Source organism: Lampetra fluviatilis, chromosome 67 (assembly GCF_964198595.1).
Source record: "Lampetra fluviatilis chromosome 67, kcLamFluv1.1, whole genome shotgun sequence".
NCBI classification, from domain to species: Eukaryota; Metazoa; Chordata; class Hyperoartia; order Petromyzontiformes; family Petromyzontidae; genus Lampetra; species Lampetra fluviatilis.
Window position 1 is genome coordinate 1,851,154 of NC_136341.1, and position 17,713 is coordinate 1,868,866.

Consider the following 17,713-nt stretch of genomic DNA (forward strand, 5'->3'; position numbering starts at 1 on the left):
CCACAGTCACCACCACCACAGTCACCACCACCACAGTCACCATCACCACCACCACCACAGTCACCACCACAGTCACCACCACCACCACCACAGTTCCCACCACCACAGACACCACCACCATCACCACCACCGTCACCACCACAGTTGGTTCTTTTGGTAAAGTCACGTAGATAGGAAATCAAAATGAAAGTAAAATTTAAAGGCACACAAAACCCCACGACGTTTCGATGGCAACACAAGCGGCGGTCTTCATCAGGCGGTGAGAATAAAAGAGGGGATGGGGGGGGGCAAGCCTCCAAGCGCCGCTGCTGAGAAGGAGGAGAAGGCTTCCCAAGTGGTGAGTGGGCGGGGGGGGAGGAGAGCTGCGAGGCAGCGAGCGAGGAGAGGCAGGCGGTGTGACACGGCACGGGCAGAGCAGCCAGTCAGCCAGTGTCGGAGTAGATGATGGGGGGAGGAAGGGGGTAGAAGGGGGGTAGAGATAGGGGGAGAGAGGGGGGTAGAGATGGGGGGGGGTAGAGATGGGGGGGGGTAGAGAGAGGGGTAGAGGGGGTTAGAGATAGGGGGAGAGAGGGGGGTAGAGAGAGGGGGAGAGGGGGGGTAGAGATAGGGGGAGAGAGGGGGGGTAGGGATAGGGGGAGAGAGAGGGGGGGTAGAGATAGGGGGAGAGAGGGGGGGTAGGGATAGGGGGAGAGAGGGGGGGGATAGATAGGGGGAGAGAGGGGGAGAGAGAGAGGGGGGAGAGAGAGGGGGGGAGAGAGAGGGGAAGAGAGAGGGGAAGAGAGAGGGGTAGAGATAGGGGGGAGAGAGAGGGGGGGAGAGAGAGGGGGGGAGAGAGAGGGGTAGAGATAGGGGGAGAGAGAGGGGGGGGAGAGAGAGGGGTAGAGAGAGGGGTAGAGATGGGGGGAGAGAGGGGGGGAGAGAGAGGGGGGGAGAGGGGGGGGAGAGAGAGGGGTAGAGATAGGGGGAGAGAGAGGGGAAGAGAGAGGGGAAGAGAGAGGGGTAGAGAGAGGGGGGGAGAGAGGGGGGGAGAGAGAGGGGAAGAGAGAGGGGGTAGAGATAGGGGGAGAGAGGGGGAGAGAGAGAGGGGAAGAGAGAGGGGTAGAGATAGGGGGAGAGAGAGGGGGTAGAGATAGGGGGAGAGAGGGGGGGGGTAGAGATAGGGGGAGAGAGGGGGGGGGTAGAGATAGGGGGAGAGAGGGGGGGGTAGAGATAGGGGGAGAGGGGGGGGGGGTAGAGATAGGGGAAGAGGGGGGTAGAGATAGGGGGAGAGAGGGGGGGGTAGAGATAGGGGGAGAGAGGGGGGGGGTAGAGATAGGGGGAGAGAGGGGGGGGTAGAGATAGGGGGAGAGAGGGGGGGGTAGAGATAGGGGGAGAGAGGGGGAGAGAGAGAGGGGGGGAGAGAGAGGGGAAGAGAGAGGGGTAGAGATAGGGGGAGAGAGGGGGGGAGAGAGAGGGGGGGAGAGAGAGGGAAGAGAGAGGGGGTAGAGATAGGGGGAGAGAGAGGGGGTAGAGATAGGGGGAGAGAAGGGGGGGGGTAGAGATAGGGGGAGAGAGGGGGGGGGTAGAGATAGGGGGAGAGAGGGGGGGGGGTAGAGATAGGGGGAGAGAGGGGGGGGTAGAGATAGGGGGAGAGAGGGGGGGGGTAGAGATAGGGGGAGAGAGGGGGGGGGGTAGAGATAGGGGAGAGAGGGGGGGGGGTAGAGATACGGGGAGAGAGGGGGGGGGTAGAGATAGGGGGAGAGAGGGGGGGGTAGAGATAGGGGGGAGAGAGGGGGGGGTAGAGATAGGGGGAGAGAGGGGGGGGTAGAGATAGGGGGAGAGAGGGGGGGGTAGAGATAGGGGGAGAGAGGGGGGGAGAGAGGGGGGTAGAGATAGGGGGAGAGAGGGGGGGGGTAGAGATAGGGGGAGAGAGGGGGGGGGGTAGAGATAGGGGGAGAGAGGGGGGGGGTAGAGATAGGGGGAGAGAGGGGGGGGTAGAGATAGGGGGAGAGAGGGGGGGTAGAGATAGGGGGAGAGGGGGGGGTAGAGATAGGGGGAGAGAGGGGGGGAGAGATAGGGGGAGAGAGGGGGGGGAGAGAGAGGGGGGAGAGAGGGGGGGGGTAGAGATAGGGGGAGAGAGGGGGGGGGGTAGAGATAGGGGGAGAGAGGGGGGGGGTAGAGAGAGGGGGAGAGAGGGGGGTAGAGATAGGGGGAGAGAGAGGGGGGGAGAGAGAGGGGGAGAGAGGGGGGGAGAGAGAGGGGGGAGAGAGGGGGGGGGGTAGAGATAGGGGGAGAGAGGGGGGGTAGAGATAGGGGGAGAGAGGGGGGGGTAGAGATAGGGGGAGAGAGGGGGGGGGTAGAGATAGGGGGAGAGAGGGGGGGGTAGAGATAGGGGGAGAGAGGGGGGGGTAGAGATAGGGGGAGAGAGGGGGGGGTAGAGATAGGGGGAGAGAGGGGGGGGGTAGAGATAGGGGGAGAGAGGGGGGGGTAGAGATAGGGGGAGAGAGGGGGGGGGGTAGAGATAGGGGGAGAGAGGGGGGGGGGTAGAGATAGGGGGAGAGAGGGGGGGAGAGAGAGGGGGGAGAGAGGGGGGGGGTAGAGATAGGGGAGAGAGGGGGGGGGTAGAGATAGGGGGAGAGAGGGGGGGGTAGAGATAGGGGGAGAGAGGGGGGGGGGTAGAGATAGGGGGAGAGAGGGGGGGGTAGAGATAGGGGGAGAGAGGGGGGGGTAGAGATAGGGGGAGAGAGGGGGGGGGTAGAGATAGGGGGAGAGAGGGGGGGGTAGAGATAGGGGGAGAGAGGGGGGGGTAGAGATAGGGGGAGAGAGGGGGGGGGTAGAGATAGGGGGAGAGAGGGGGGGGGTAGAGATAGGGGGAGAGGGGGGGGGGTAGAGATAGGGGGAGAGGGGGGGGTAGAGATAGGGCGGGGGGGGGGTAGAGATAGGGGGAGAGAGGGGGGGGGGTAGAGATGGGGGAGAGAGGGGGGGGGGTAGAGATAGGGGGAGAGAGGGGGGGGTAGAGATAGGGGGAGAGAGGGGGGGGTAGAGATAGGGGGAGAGAGGGGGGGGGTAGAGATAGGGGGAGAGAGGGGGGGGGGGTAGAGATAGGGGGAGAGAGGGGGGGGGTAGAGATGGGGGAGAGAGGGGGGGGGGTAGAGATAGGGGGAGAGAGGGGGGGGTAGAGATAGGGGGAGAGAGGGGAGGGTAGAGATAGGGGGAGAGAGGGGGGGGGTAGAGATGGGGGAGAGAGGGGGGGGGGTAGAGATGGGGGAGAGAGAGGGGGGGGTAGAGATAGGGGGAGAGAGGGGGGGGGTAGAGATAGGGGGAGAGAGGGGGGGGGTAGAAGAGATGGGGGAGAGAGAGAGGGGGGTAGAGATAGGGGGAGAGAGGGGGGGGGTAGAGATAGGGGGAGAGAGGGGGGTAGAGATAGGGGGAGAGAGGGGGGGGTAGAGATGGGGAGAGAGAGGGGGGGTAGAGATAGGGGGAGAGAGGGGGGGTAGAGATAGGGGGAGAGAGAGGGGGTAGAGATAGGGGGAGAGAGGGGGGGTAGAGATAGGGGGAGAGAGAGGGGGGAGAGAGAGGGGGGGGGGAGAGGGGGGGGGGAGAGGGGAGAGAGAGAGGGGGTAGAGATAGGGGGAGAGAGGGGGGGTAGAGATAGGGGTAGAGAGGGGGGGGGGGGTAGAGGGGGTAGAGATAGGGGGAGAGAGAGAGGGGGTAGAGATAGGGGGAGAGAGAGGGGGGGGAGAGGGGGTAGAGATAGGGGGAGAGAGGGGGGGTAGAGATAGGGGGAGAGAGAGGGGGGGGGAGAGGGGGTAGAGATAGGGGGAGAGAGAGGGGGGGTAGAGATAGGGGGAGAGAGGGGGGGGGAGAGGGGGGTAGAGATAGGGGGAGAGAGAGAGGGGGGTAGAGATAGGGGTAGAGATAGGGGGAGAGAGGGGGGGTAGAGATAGGGGGAGAGAGGGGGGGGGGTAGAGATAGGGGGAGAGAGAGGGGGGGGTAGAGATAGGGGGAGAGAGAGGGGGGTAGAGATAGGGGGAGAGAGAGGGGGGTAGAGATAGGGGGAGAGAGGGGGGGGTAGAGATAGGGGGAGAGAGAGGGGGGGGGAGAGGGGGTAGAGATAGGGGGAGAGAGAGAGAGGGGGTAGAGATAGGGGGTAGAGATAGGGGGAGAGAGGGGGGGGAGAGGGGGGGTAGAGATAGGGGGAGAGAGAGAGGGGGTAGAGATAGGGGGTAGAGATAGGGGGAGAGAGGGGGGGTAGAGATAGGGGGAGAGAGAGGGGGGGTAGAGATAGGGGGAGAGAGAGGGGGGGTAGAGATAGGGGGAGAGAGAGGGGGGTAGAGATAGGGGGAGAGAGAGGGGGGTAGAGATAGGGGGAGAGAGGGGGGTAGAGATAGGGGGAGAGAGAGGGGGGGGGGAGAGGGGGGGTAGAGATAGGAGAGAGGGGGGGGTAGAGAGAGGGATGGAACCCACGACCTCCTGTAGACCAGGCGAGGTAGTTCACATCTCCTGGCCACCAGGGCGGCCTTGGAGAAGCTGTCCCTCCGAGCGCAGTTCTGGCCAGAAGTCGCAACCGGGTACCCGATACCCGTACCCTACCCGGCCGGGTACGGGTAGACCGTTTGCGACCCTGGTGCGGCCGGGTACGGGTAAGGAATCAAAACCCGTTTGCGACATCTGAATTGAGTGACAAGATTTGAGGATACAACAACAGACAGAGTGAGTTCAAAGAAAGCGTGTAAAAAATAATAGGTTGTGCTCTTTGAAGTTAATTCTTTGAACTTTAATTACAGAGGATTTTCTTTTTACAATTAAACAATCCACCACATCTTCTTGGTTCTTTCGGTGAAGTCACGTAGAAGGGAAATAATAAAATAATAAAAATTTAACATAATAAAATACAATTCTCACGACGTTTCGGCCACAACGCAAGCAGCCGTCATCAGGTGAAGAACAGGTCTGTCGGAACGACAGCGTCTGAATGAACACCACCAAGCTTGGCATATACGGAAAGACAGCGTCTGAATGAACACCACTAAGCTTGGCATATACGGAAAGACAGTGTCTGAATGAACACCACCAAGCTTGGCATATACGGAAAGACAGCGTCTGAATGAACACCACCAAGCTTGGCATATACGGAAAGACAGCGTCTGAATGAACACCACCAAGCTTGGCATATACGGAACGACAGTGTCTGAATGAACACCACCAAGCTTGGCATATACGGAAAGACAGCGTCTGAATGAACACCACCAAGCTTGGCATATATGGAACGACAGTGTCTGAATGAACACCACCAAGCTTGGCATATACGGAAAGACAGTGTCTGAATGAACACCACCAAGCGTGGCATATACGGAAAGACAGTGTCTGAATGAACACCACCAAGCTTGGCATATACGGAAAGACAGTGTCTGAATGAACACCACCAAGCTTGGCATATACGGAAAGACAGTGTCTGAATGAACACCACCAAGCGTGGCATATACGGAAAGACAGCGTCTGAATGAACACCACCAAGCTTGGCATATACGGAAAGACAGCGTCTGAATGAACACCACCAAGCTTGGCATATACACAAAGACAGCGTCTGAATGAACACCACCAAGCGTGGCATATACGGAAAGACAGTGTCTGAATGAACACCACCAAGCTTGGCATATACGGAAAGACAGTGTCTGAATGAACACCACCAAGCTTGGCATATACGAAAAGACAGTGTCTGAATGAACACCACCAAGCTTGGCATATACGGAAAGACAGCGTCTGAATGAACACCACCAAGCGTGGCATATACACAAAGACAGCGTCTGAATGAACACCACCAAGCTTGGCATATACACAAAGACAGCGTCTGAATGAACACCACCAAGCTTGGCATATACACAAAGACAGCGTCTGAATGAACACCACCAAGCGTGGCATATACGGAAAGACAGTGTCTGAATGAACACCACCAAGCTTGGCATATACGGAACGACAGCGTCTGAATGAACACCACCAAGCTTGGCATATACACAAAGACAGTGTCTGAATGAACACCACCAAGCTTGGCATATACACAAAGACAGTGTCTGAATGAACACCACCAAGCTTGGCATATACGGAACGACAGCGTCTGAATGAACACCACCAAGCTTGGCACATACGGAAAGACAGTGTCTGAATGAACACCACCAAGCGTGGCATATACGGAAAGACAGTGTCTGAATGAACACCACCAAGCTTGGCATATACGGAACGACAGCGTCTGAATGAACACCACCAAGCGTGGCACATACGGAAAGACAGTGTCTGAATGAACACCACCAAGCTTGGCATATACGGAAAGACAGCGTCTGAATGAACACCACCAAGCGTGGCACATACGGAAAGACAGTGTCTGAATGAACACCACCAAGCTTGGCATATACGGAAAGACAGCGTCTGAATGAACACCACCAAGCGTGGCACATACGGAAAGACAGTGTCTGAATGAACACCACCAAGCTTGGCATATACACAAAGACAGTGTCTGAATGAACACCACCAAGCTTGGCATATACGGAACGACAGCGTCTGAATGAACACCACCAAGCGTGGCACATACGGAAAGACAGTGTCTGAATGAACACCACCAAGCTTGGCATATACGGAAAGACAGCGTCTGAATGAACACCACCAAGCGTGGCACATACGGAACGACAGCGTCTGAATGAACACCACCAAGCTTGGCATATACACAAAGACAGTGTCTGAATGAACACCACCAAGCTTGGCACATACGGAAAGACAACGTCTGAATGAACACCACCAAGCGTGGCATATATGGAAAGACAGTGTCTGAATGAACACCACCAAGCGTGGCATATACGGAACGACAGCGTCTGAATGAACACCACCAAGCTTGGCATATACGGAACGACAGCGTCTGAATGAACACCACCAAGCGTGGCATATATGGAACGACAGTGTCTGAATGAACACCACCAAGCGTGGCATATATGGAAAGACAGTGTCTGAATGAACACCACCAAGCGTGGCATATATGGAAAGACAGTGTCTGAATGAACACCACCAAGCGTGGCATATATGGAAAGACAGTGTCTGAATGAACACCACCAAGCGTGGCATATATGGAAAGACAGTGTCTGAATGAACACCACCAAGCGTGGCATATATGGAAAGACAGCGTCTGAATGAACACCACCAAGCTTGGCATATATGGAAAGACAGTGTCTGAATGAACACCACCAAGCGTGGCATATATGGAAAGACAGCGTCTGAATGAACACCACCAAGCGTGGCATATATGGAAAGACAGCGTCTGAATGAACACCACCAAGCTTGGCATATATGGAAAGACAGCGCCTGAATGAACACCACCAAGCGTGGCATATACGAAAAGACAGCGTCTGAATGAACACCACCAAGCGTGGCATATACGAAAAGACAGCGTCTGAATGAACACCACCAAGCTTGGCATATACGGAAAGACAACGTCTGAATGAACACCACCAAGCGTGGCATATACACAAAGACAGCGTCTGAATGAACACCACCAAGCTTGGCACATACGGAAAGACAACGTCTGAATGAACACCACCAAGCTTGGCACATACGGAAAGACAGCGTCTGAATGAACACCACCAAGCTTGGCATATACGGAAAGACAACGTCTGAATGAACACCACCAAGCGTGGCATATACGGAAAGACAACGTCTGAATGAACACCACCAAGCGTGGCATATACGGAAAGACAACGTCTGAATGAACACCACCAAGCTTGGCATATACGGAAAGACAACGTCTGAATGAACACCACCAAGCGTGGCATATACGGAAAGACAACGTCTGAATGAACACCACCAAGCTTGGCATATACGGAAAGACAGCGTCTGAATGAACACCACCAAGCGTGGCATATACGGAAAGACAGCGTCTGAATGAACACCACCAAGCGTGGCATATACGGAACGACAGTGTCTGAATGAACACCACCAAGCTTGGCATATACGGGAAGACAGTGTCTGAATGAACACCACCAAGCGTGGCATATATGGAAAGACAGCGTCTGAATGAACACCACCAAGCGTGGCACATACGGAAAGACAGCGTCTGAATGAACACCACCAAGCGTGGCATATACGGAAAGACAGTGTCTGAATGAACACCACCAAGCGTGGCATATATGGAAAGACAGTGTCTGAATGAACACCACCAAGCTTGGCATATACGGAAAGACAGTGTCTGAATGAACACCACCAAGCGTGGCATATACGGAAAGACAGCGTCTGAATGAACACCACCAAGCGTGGCATATATGGAAAGACAGTGTCTGAATGAACACCACCAAGCTTGGCATATACGGGAAGACAGCGTCTGAATGAACACCACCAAGCGTGGCATATACGGAAAGACAGTGTCTGAATGAACACCACCAAGCGTGGCATATACACAAAGACAGCGCCTGAATGAACACCACCAAGCTTGGCATATACACAAAGACAGCGTCTGAATGAACACCACCAAGCTTGGCATATACACAAAGACAGCGCCTGAATGAACACCACCAAGCTTGGCATATACGGAAAGACAGTGTCTGAATGAACACCACCAAGCGTGGCATATACACAAAGACAGCGCCTGAATGAACACCACCAAGCTTGGCATATACACAAAGACAGCGTCTGAATGAACACCACCAAGCTTGGCATATACACAAAGACAGCGTCTGAATGAACACCACCAAGCTTGGCATATACGGAAAGACAGTGTCTGAATGAACACCACCAAGCGTGGCATATACACAAAGACAGCGCCTGAATGAACACCACCAAGCTTGGCACATACGGAAAGACAGCGTCTGAATGAACACCGCCAAGCTTGGCACATACGGAAAGACAGCGTCTGAATGAACACCACCAAGCTTGGCACATACGGAAAGACAACGTCTGAATGAACACCACCAAGCTTGGCATATATGGAAAGACAGTGTCTGAATGAACACCACCAAGCTTGGCATATACGGAAAGACAGTGTCTGAATGAACACCACCAAGCGTGGCATATACGGAAAGACAGTGTCTGAATGAACACCACCAAGCTTGGCATATACGGAAAGACAGTGTCTGAATGAACACCACCAAGCGTGGCATATACGGAAAGACAGCGTCTGAATGAACACCACCAAGCGTGGCATATATGGAACGACAGCATCTGAATGAACACCACCAAGCTTGGCATATACGGAAAGACAGTGTCTGAATGAACACCACCAAGCTTGGCATATACACAAAGACAGCGTCTGAATGAACACCACCAAGCTTGGCATATACGGAAAGACAGTGTCTGAATGAACACCACCAAGCTTGGCACATACGGAAAGACAGCGTCTGAATGAACACCACCAAGCTTGGCATATATGGAACGACAGCGTCTGAATGAACACCACCAAGCTTGGCATATATGGAACGACAGCGTCTGAATGAACACCACCAAGCTTGGCATATACGAAAAGACAGTGTCTGAATGAACACCACCAAGCTTGGCAGCGTATATGCCAAGCTTGGTGGTGTTCATTCAGACGCTGTCTTTCCGACAGACCTGTTCTTCACCTGAGGACGGCTGCTTGCGTTGTGGCCGAAACGTCGTGAGAATTGTATTTAATAATGTTTCATTTTTATTATTTTATTATTATTTCCCTTCTACGCGATGACTTTACTGAAAGAACCAAAAAGATGAATCCCTGCTGCAGTCACGAAAGAAGCTTTAAATCGAAAAAGAATAGGTTGTGCTCTTAAAAGTGAATTCGTTGAACTTTAATTACAGAGCATGTTTTTGTTGTTGTTGTTTTATAATTAAACAATCCACCACGATCACGATACATTTTTCAAAACGGTCGACTCGATTTTCGCCGGTCTCGTATCGCTCTTACCCACCACATCGCAGTGGTTCTTATTGTTTGACATGCATCACACAGCGGCGTAATACGGCGGTGGTTTCTATTTTAACTGGAAGATTTGCCGGTTTATCCCAGGATGTTTCTGTTGCGCCTCGTCGCTTTAAGACGTTTCTCCGTTCTTATTTTGCTTGTTGCGGTTGCACCCGACTCAAGAGCCACGCCCGGCTACCCGTTTGCGACCCTGGTGCGGCCGGGTACGGGTACGGGTAGGCCGTGAGTCACTGGTGAGTCACCGTGTGTCACTCATTTCCCAACGTCTTGTCTCTTCTCACAATTCAAGTTCCTAGAATCAACCCACCCGCGCCTGCAACGTGGCTTCATCCCAGAGGTCGCAATCGGGTACCCGTACCCTACCCGTACCCTACCCGATAACCGGCCGGGTACGGGTAGGGTACGGGTAGGGTACGGGTAAGGGTACGGGTAAGGGTATGGAATCAAAACCCATTTGCGACCTCTGGGCTACACCCATTTCAAACCTTTAAACCAGTCTGCATCAGCAGCAGCGGGCCACGCTTTCCCACATGGTGACGGACGCTTGTGTTGTGCCCGAAACGTCGTGAGTTATTGTATTTTTCTACCCCACGTGACTTTACCGAAATAACCGAAGCGTTTGGATTCCTGCAGTCACGAAAGTTTCGAATCAATACGGGGTCCACCCTCTTAGTGGAGGTGGAACGCCTCCTAGCGGTCACAGCAGGGATGTGGTTGACCCAGACCGCGAGGGTGGACGTGTGGGTTACGTGAGTCTGTGTGGGTCTCTGTGTGAGTCTGTGTGTGAGTCTGTGGGTCTCTGTGTGAGTCTGTTGGTCTCTGTGTGGGTCTCTCTGTGAGTCTCTGTGTGAGTCTGTGGGTCTCTGTGTGAGTCTGTTGGTCTCTGTGTGAGTCTGTGGGTCTCTGTGTGAGTCTGTGGGTCTCTGTGTGAGTCTGTGGGTCTCTGTGCGAGTCTGTGGGTCTCGCTTTGAGTGTGGGTCTCTGTGTGAGGATGTGGGTCTCTGTGTGAGTCTGTGGGTCTCTGTGTTAGTCTGTGGGTCTCTGTATGAGTCTGTGGGTCTCTGTATGAGTCTGTGGGTCTCTGTGTGAGTCTGTGGGTCTCTGTGTGAGTCTATGGGTCTTTGTGTGAGTCTGTGAGTCTCTGTGCGAGTCTGTGGGTCTCTATGTGAGTCTGTGGGTCTCTGTGTGAGTCTGTGGGTCTCTGTGTGAGTCTGTGGGTCTCTGTGTGAGTCTGTGGGTCTCTGTGCGAGTCTGTGGGTCTCTCTTTGAGTGTGGGTCTCTGTGTGAGGCTGTGGGTCTCTGTGTGAGTCTGTGGGTCTCTGTGTGAGGCTGTGGGTCTCTGTGTGAGTCTGTGGGTCTCTGTGTTAGTCTGTGGGTCTCTGTATGAGTCTGTGGGTCTCTGTATGAGTCTGTGGGTCTCTGTGTGAGTCTGTGGGTCTCTGTGTGAGTCTATGGGTCTTTGTGTGAGTCTGTGGGTCTCTGTGTGAGTCTCTGTGTGAGTCTGTGTCTCTGTGCGAGTCTGTGGGTCTCTGTGTGAGTCTGTGGATCTCTGTGTGAGTCTGTGTCTCTGTGTGAGTCTGTGTCTCTGTGTGAGTCTGTGGGTCTCTATGTGTGTCAATGGGTCTCTATGTGAGTTTGTGGGTCTCTATGTGAGTCTATGGGTCTTTGTGTGAGTCTGTGAGTCTCTGTGCGAGTCTGTGGGTCTCTATGTGAGTCTCTGTGTGAGTCTGTGGGTCTCTGTGTGAGTCTGTGTGAGTCTGTGGGTCTCTATGTGAGTCTGTGTGAGTCTGTGGGTCTCTATGTGAGTCTGTGGGTCTCTATGTGAGTCTCTGTGTGAGTCTGTGGGTCTCTGTGTGAGTCTGTGTGAGTCTGTGGGTCTCTATGTGAGTCTGTGGGTCTCTGTGCGAGCGAGCGCTGAGCGGGACGATGGAGGGAAACGCTTCGCTCAGATCGTCTCGTAGGCGACTCCACTACCACCACCGCAACCACCACAACCACCACCACCACCACCACCACCCCTCAGCATCAGCGCCAGGGCCAGGACCAGCGCCATCGCGGCGGCCAGGGCCCCCAGGACGAGGGGCGGCAGGAGGGAGGGGGGCGGCGAGGGCCTGCGGGAGGGCCGTCCCGGAACGACGTTGGTCAGGTTGAGCATGCGGCCCAGCGTCCAGCCCAGGGAGCTGCCTCCAGCCTGACCGGGGGGGGGGGAGGGGGGAGTGGACGGGGAGGGGGGTGACGGTTATGGAGTGGGGTTCAGGCTCACACAGAGAGCCATAGAGTCACACACAGAGCTATAGACTCACACACACACAGAGAGCCATAGAGTCACACACACAGAGAGCCATAGACTCACACATACAGACAGAGAGAGCCATAGACTCACACACACAGAGCCATAGACTCACACACACACAGAGAGCCATAGACTCTCACACACACACACAGAGAGCCATAGACTCACAGAGAGAGACATAGACTGACACACACACACACAGAGCCATAGACTCACACACACACACAGAGAGCCATAGACTCACACACACACACAGAGAGCCATAGACTCACACACACACACAGAGAGCCATAGACTCTCACACACACACAGAGAGCCATAGACTCACACACACACACAGAGCCATAGACTCACACACACACAGAGAGCCATAGACTCACACACACACACAGAGCCATAGACTCACACACACACACAGAGAGCCATAGACTCACACACACACACAGAGAGCCATAGACTCTCACACACACACAGAGAGCCATAGACTCTCACACACACACAGAGAGCCATAGACTCACACACACACACAGAGAGCCATAGACTCTCACACACACAGAGAGAGCCATAGACTCACACACACAGAGAGCCATAGACTCACACACACACACAGAGAGCCATAGACTCACACACAGAGAGCCATAGACTCACACACACACACACACAGAGAGCCATAGACTCTCACACACACACAGAGAGCCATAGACTCACACACACACACAGAGAGCCATAGACTCACACACACACACAGAGAGCCATAGACTCACACACAGAGAGCCATAGACTCACACACACACACACACAGAGAGCCATAGACTCACACACACACACACACAGAGAGCCATAGACTCACACACACACGGAGAGCCATAGACTCACACACACACACACACAGAGAGCCATAGACTCACACACACACACAGAGAGCCATAGACTCACACACACAGAGAGAGACATAGACTCTCACACAGACACAGAGAGACATAGACTCACACACACACACAGAGCCATAGACTCACACACACAGAGAGAGCCATAGACTCACACACACACACAGAGAGACATAGACTCACACACACACAGAGAGACATAGACTCACACACACACAGAGAGACATAGACTCACACACACACAGAGAGACATAGACTCACACACACACACAGAGAGACATAGACTCACACACACACAGAGAGACATAGACTCACACACACACAGAGAGACATAGACTCACACACACACACAGAGCCATAGACTCACACACACAGAGAGAGCCATAGACTCACACACACACAGAGAGACATAGACTCACACACACACACAGAGAGCCATAGACTCACACACACACAGAGAGACATAGACTCACACACACACAGAGAGACATAGACTCACACACACACACAGAGAGCCATAGACTCACACACACACAGAGCCATAGACTCACACACACACAGAGAGCCATAGACTCACACACACAGAGAGAGCCATAGACTCACACACACACACAGAGAGCCATACTCTCACACACACACAGAGAGACATAGACTCACACACACACACAGAGAGCCATAGACTCACACACACACAGAGAGCCATAGACTCACACACACACAGAGAGCCATAGACTCACACACACACACAGAGAGCCATACTCTCACACACACACAGAGAGACATAGACTCACACACACACACAGAGAGCCATAGACTCACACACACACAGAGAGCCATAGACTCACACACACACACAGAGAGCCATAGACTCACACACACACAGAGCCATAGACTCACACACACAGAGAGAGACATAGACTCACACACACACACAGAGAGCCATAGACTCACACACACACAGAGCCATAGACTCACACACACAGAGAGAGACATAGACTCACACACACACAGAGAGCCATAGACTCACACACACACAGAGAGCCATAGACTCACACACACACACAGAGAGAGACATAGACTCACACACACACACACAGAGCCATAGACTCACACACACACAGAGAGCCATAGACTCACACACACACAGAGAGCCATAGACTCACACACACACACACAGAGCCATAGACTCACACACACACAGAGAGCCATAGACTCACACACACACAGAGAGCCATAGACTCACACACACACACACAGAGCCATAGACTCACACACACACACAGAGCCATAGACTCACACACACACAGAGAGCCATAGACTCACACACACACACACAGAGCCATAGACTCACACACACACACAGAGCCATAGACTCACACACAGAGAGAGACATAGACTCACACACACACACACAGAGCCATAGACTCACACACACACAGAGAGCCATAGACTCACACACACACACAGAGCCATAGACTCACACACACACAGAGAGCCATAGACTCACACACACACACACAGAGCCATAGACTCACACACAGAGAGAGACATAGACTCACACACACACACACACAGAGCCATAGACTCACACACACACAGAGAGCCATAGACTCACACACACACACACAGAGCCATAGACTCACACACACACAGAGAGCCATAGACTCACACACACACAGAGAGCCATAGACTCACACACACACACAGAGCCATAGACTCACACACACACACAGAGCCATAGACTCACACACAGAGAGAGACATAGACTCACACACACACAGAGAGCCATAGACTCACACACAGAGAGCCATAGACTCACACACACAGAGAGAGACATAGACTCACACACACACAGAGAGACATAGACTCACACACAGAGAGCCATAGACTCACACACACACAGAGAGCCATAGACTCACACACAGAGCCATACTCACACACACACAGAGAGCCATAGACTCACACACACACAGAGAGACATAGACTCACACACACAGAGAGCCATAGACTCACACACACACAGAGAGCCATAGACTCACACACAGAGCCATACTCACACACACACAGGGAGCCATAGACACTCACACACACACAGAGCCAGACTCACACACACACACAGAGCCATAGACTCACACAGAGAGCCATAGACTCACACACAGAGAGAGAGACATAGACTCACACACACACACACACGGAGAGCCATAGACTCTCACACACAGAACCATAGACTCACACACACACAGAGAGCCATAGACTCACACACAGAGAGACATAGACTCACACACAGAGAGACATAGACTCACACACAGAGAGACATAGACTCTCACACACACACAGAGCCATAGACTCACACACACACACACAGAGCCAGACTCACACACACACACACAGAGCCATAGACTCACACACACAGAGCCATAGACTCACACACAGAGAGACATAGACTCACACACACACACACAGAGCCATAGACTCACACACACAGAGCCATAGACTCACACACAGAGAGACATAGACTCACACACACACACACAGAGCCAGACTCACACACACACAGAGAGCCATAGACTCACACACACACACACAGAGCCAGACTCACACACACACAGAGAGACATAGACTCACACACACACAGAGCCAGACTCTCACACACACAGAGAGAGCCATAGACTCACACACACAGAGAGCCATAGACTCACACACACACACAGAGCCATAGACTCACACACACACACAGAGCCATAGACTCACACACACACACAGAGCCATAGACTCACACACACAGAGAGCCATAGACTCACACACACACACAGAGCCATAGACTCACACACACACACAGAGCCAGACTCTCACACACACACAGAGCCATAGACTCACACACACACACAGAGCCATAGACTCACACACACACACAGAGCCATAGACTCACACACACACACAGAGAGAGCCATAGACTCACACACACACACAGAGCCATAGACTCACACACACACACAGAGCCAGACTCTCACACACACACAGAGCCATAGACTCACACACACACACAGAGCCATAGACTCACACACACACACAGAGCCATAGACTCACACACACACACAGAGCCAGACTCTCACACACACACAGAGCCATAGACTCACACACACACACAGAGCCAAACTCACACACACACACAGAGCCAGACTCTCACACACACAGAGCCATAGACTCACACACACACACAGAGCCATAGACTCACACACACACACAGAGCCAGACTCTCACACACACACAGAGCCATAGACTCACACACACACACAGAGCCATAGACTCACACACACACACAGAGCCATAGACTCACACACACACACAGAGCCAGACTCTCACACACACACACAGAGCCAAACTCACACACACACACAGAGCCATAGACTCACACACACACAGAGCCAGACTCTCACACACACAGAGAGAGCCATGGACTCACACACACACAGAGAGCCATAGACTCACACACAGAGCTATAGACTCACACACACACACACACAGAGCCAGACTCTCACACACACAGAGCCATAGACTCACACACACAGAGAGCCATAGACTCACACACACACACACAGAGCCAAACTCACACACACACACACAGAGCCAGACTCTCACACACACAGAGCCATAGACTCACACACACACACACAGAGCCAAACTCACACACACACACAGAGCCATAGACTCACACACACACAGAGCCAGACTCTCACACACACACAGAGCCATAGACTCACACACACACAGAGCCAGACTCTCACACACACAGAGAGAGCCATGGACTCACACACACACAGAGAGCCATAGACTCACACACAGAGCTATAGACTCACACACACACAGAGAGCCATAGACTCACACACAGAGCTATAGACTCACACACAGAGCTATAGACTCACACACACACACACAGAGCCATAGACTCACACACACACACACAGAGCCATAGACTCACACACACAGAGACACATAGACTCACACACACACACACAGAGCCAGACTCACACACACACACAGAGCCAGACTCTCACACACACACACACACCCGGCCGGGTACGGGTACCCGTTTGCGACCCTGGTGCGGCCGGGTACGGGTACGGTGGGTAAGGAATCAAACCCCGTTTGTGACCTCTGGGGCACGGTCCCTCACCGTTTCGCTGAACACGATGGAACGCCACGTGTGGGCGTTGAAGTGGAACCCCGACACCAGCAAGGCGTGCACGTACTGCGCGTTGAAGCACAAGCCGCCACCACCGCCACCACCGCCACCACCAAACGCAACGCCGCCACCACCACCAACTGCGGAGGCCATGCCAAGCCCCTCCTGTAGAGCGCCAATGAGAGAGGGGAGATCACAGCACGGATGAGTGGGTGGGTGAGTGGGTGGGTGGGTGGGTGAGTGGGTGGGTGAGTGGGTGGGTGGGTGAGTGGGTGGGTGAGTGGGTGGGTGGGTGAGTTAGTGAGTGAGTGGGTGGGTGGGTGGGTGAGTGAGTGGGTGAGTGGGTGAGTGGGTGGGTGGGTGGGTGAGTGAGTGGGTGGGTGGGTGGGTGAATGAGTGGGTGGGTGAGTGGGTGAGTGGGTGGGTGGGTGAGTGGGTGG

General features: G+C 53.8%; 1 protein-coding gene across 1 annotated transcript; it reads right to left on the bottom strand.

Moving 5' to 3' along the window:
- Nucleotides 1–11,798: 11,798 nt before the first annotated feature.
- On the bottom strand, nt 11,799–17,471 carry LOC144952437 (uncharacterized). Its single transcript, XM_078882843.1, has 2 exons — nt 17,265–17,471; nt 11,799–12,101 (listed from the first exon to the last, which is right to left on the bottom strand). Exons 1-2 carry the CDS (start codon nt 17,424–17,426, stop codon nt 11,856–11,858), a joined length of 408 nt encoding a protein of 135 aa, XP_078738969.1. The 5' UTR covers nt 17,427–17,471; the 3' UTR covers nt 11,799–11,855.
- Between the last annotated feature and the right edge of the window lie 242 nt (nt 17,472–17,713).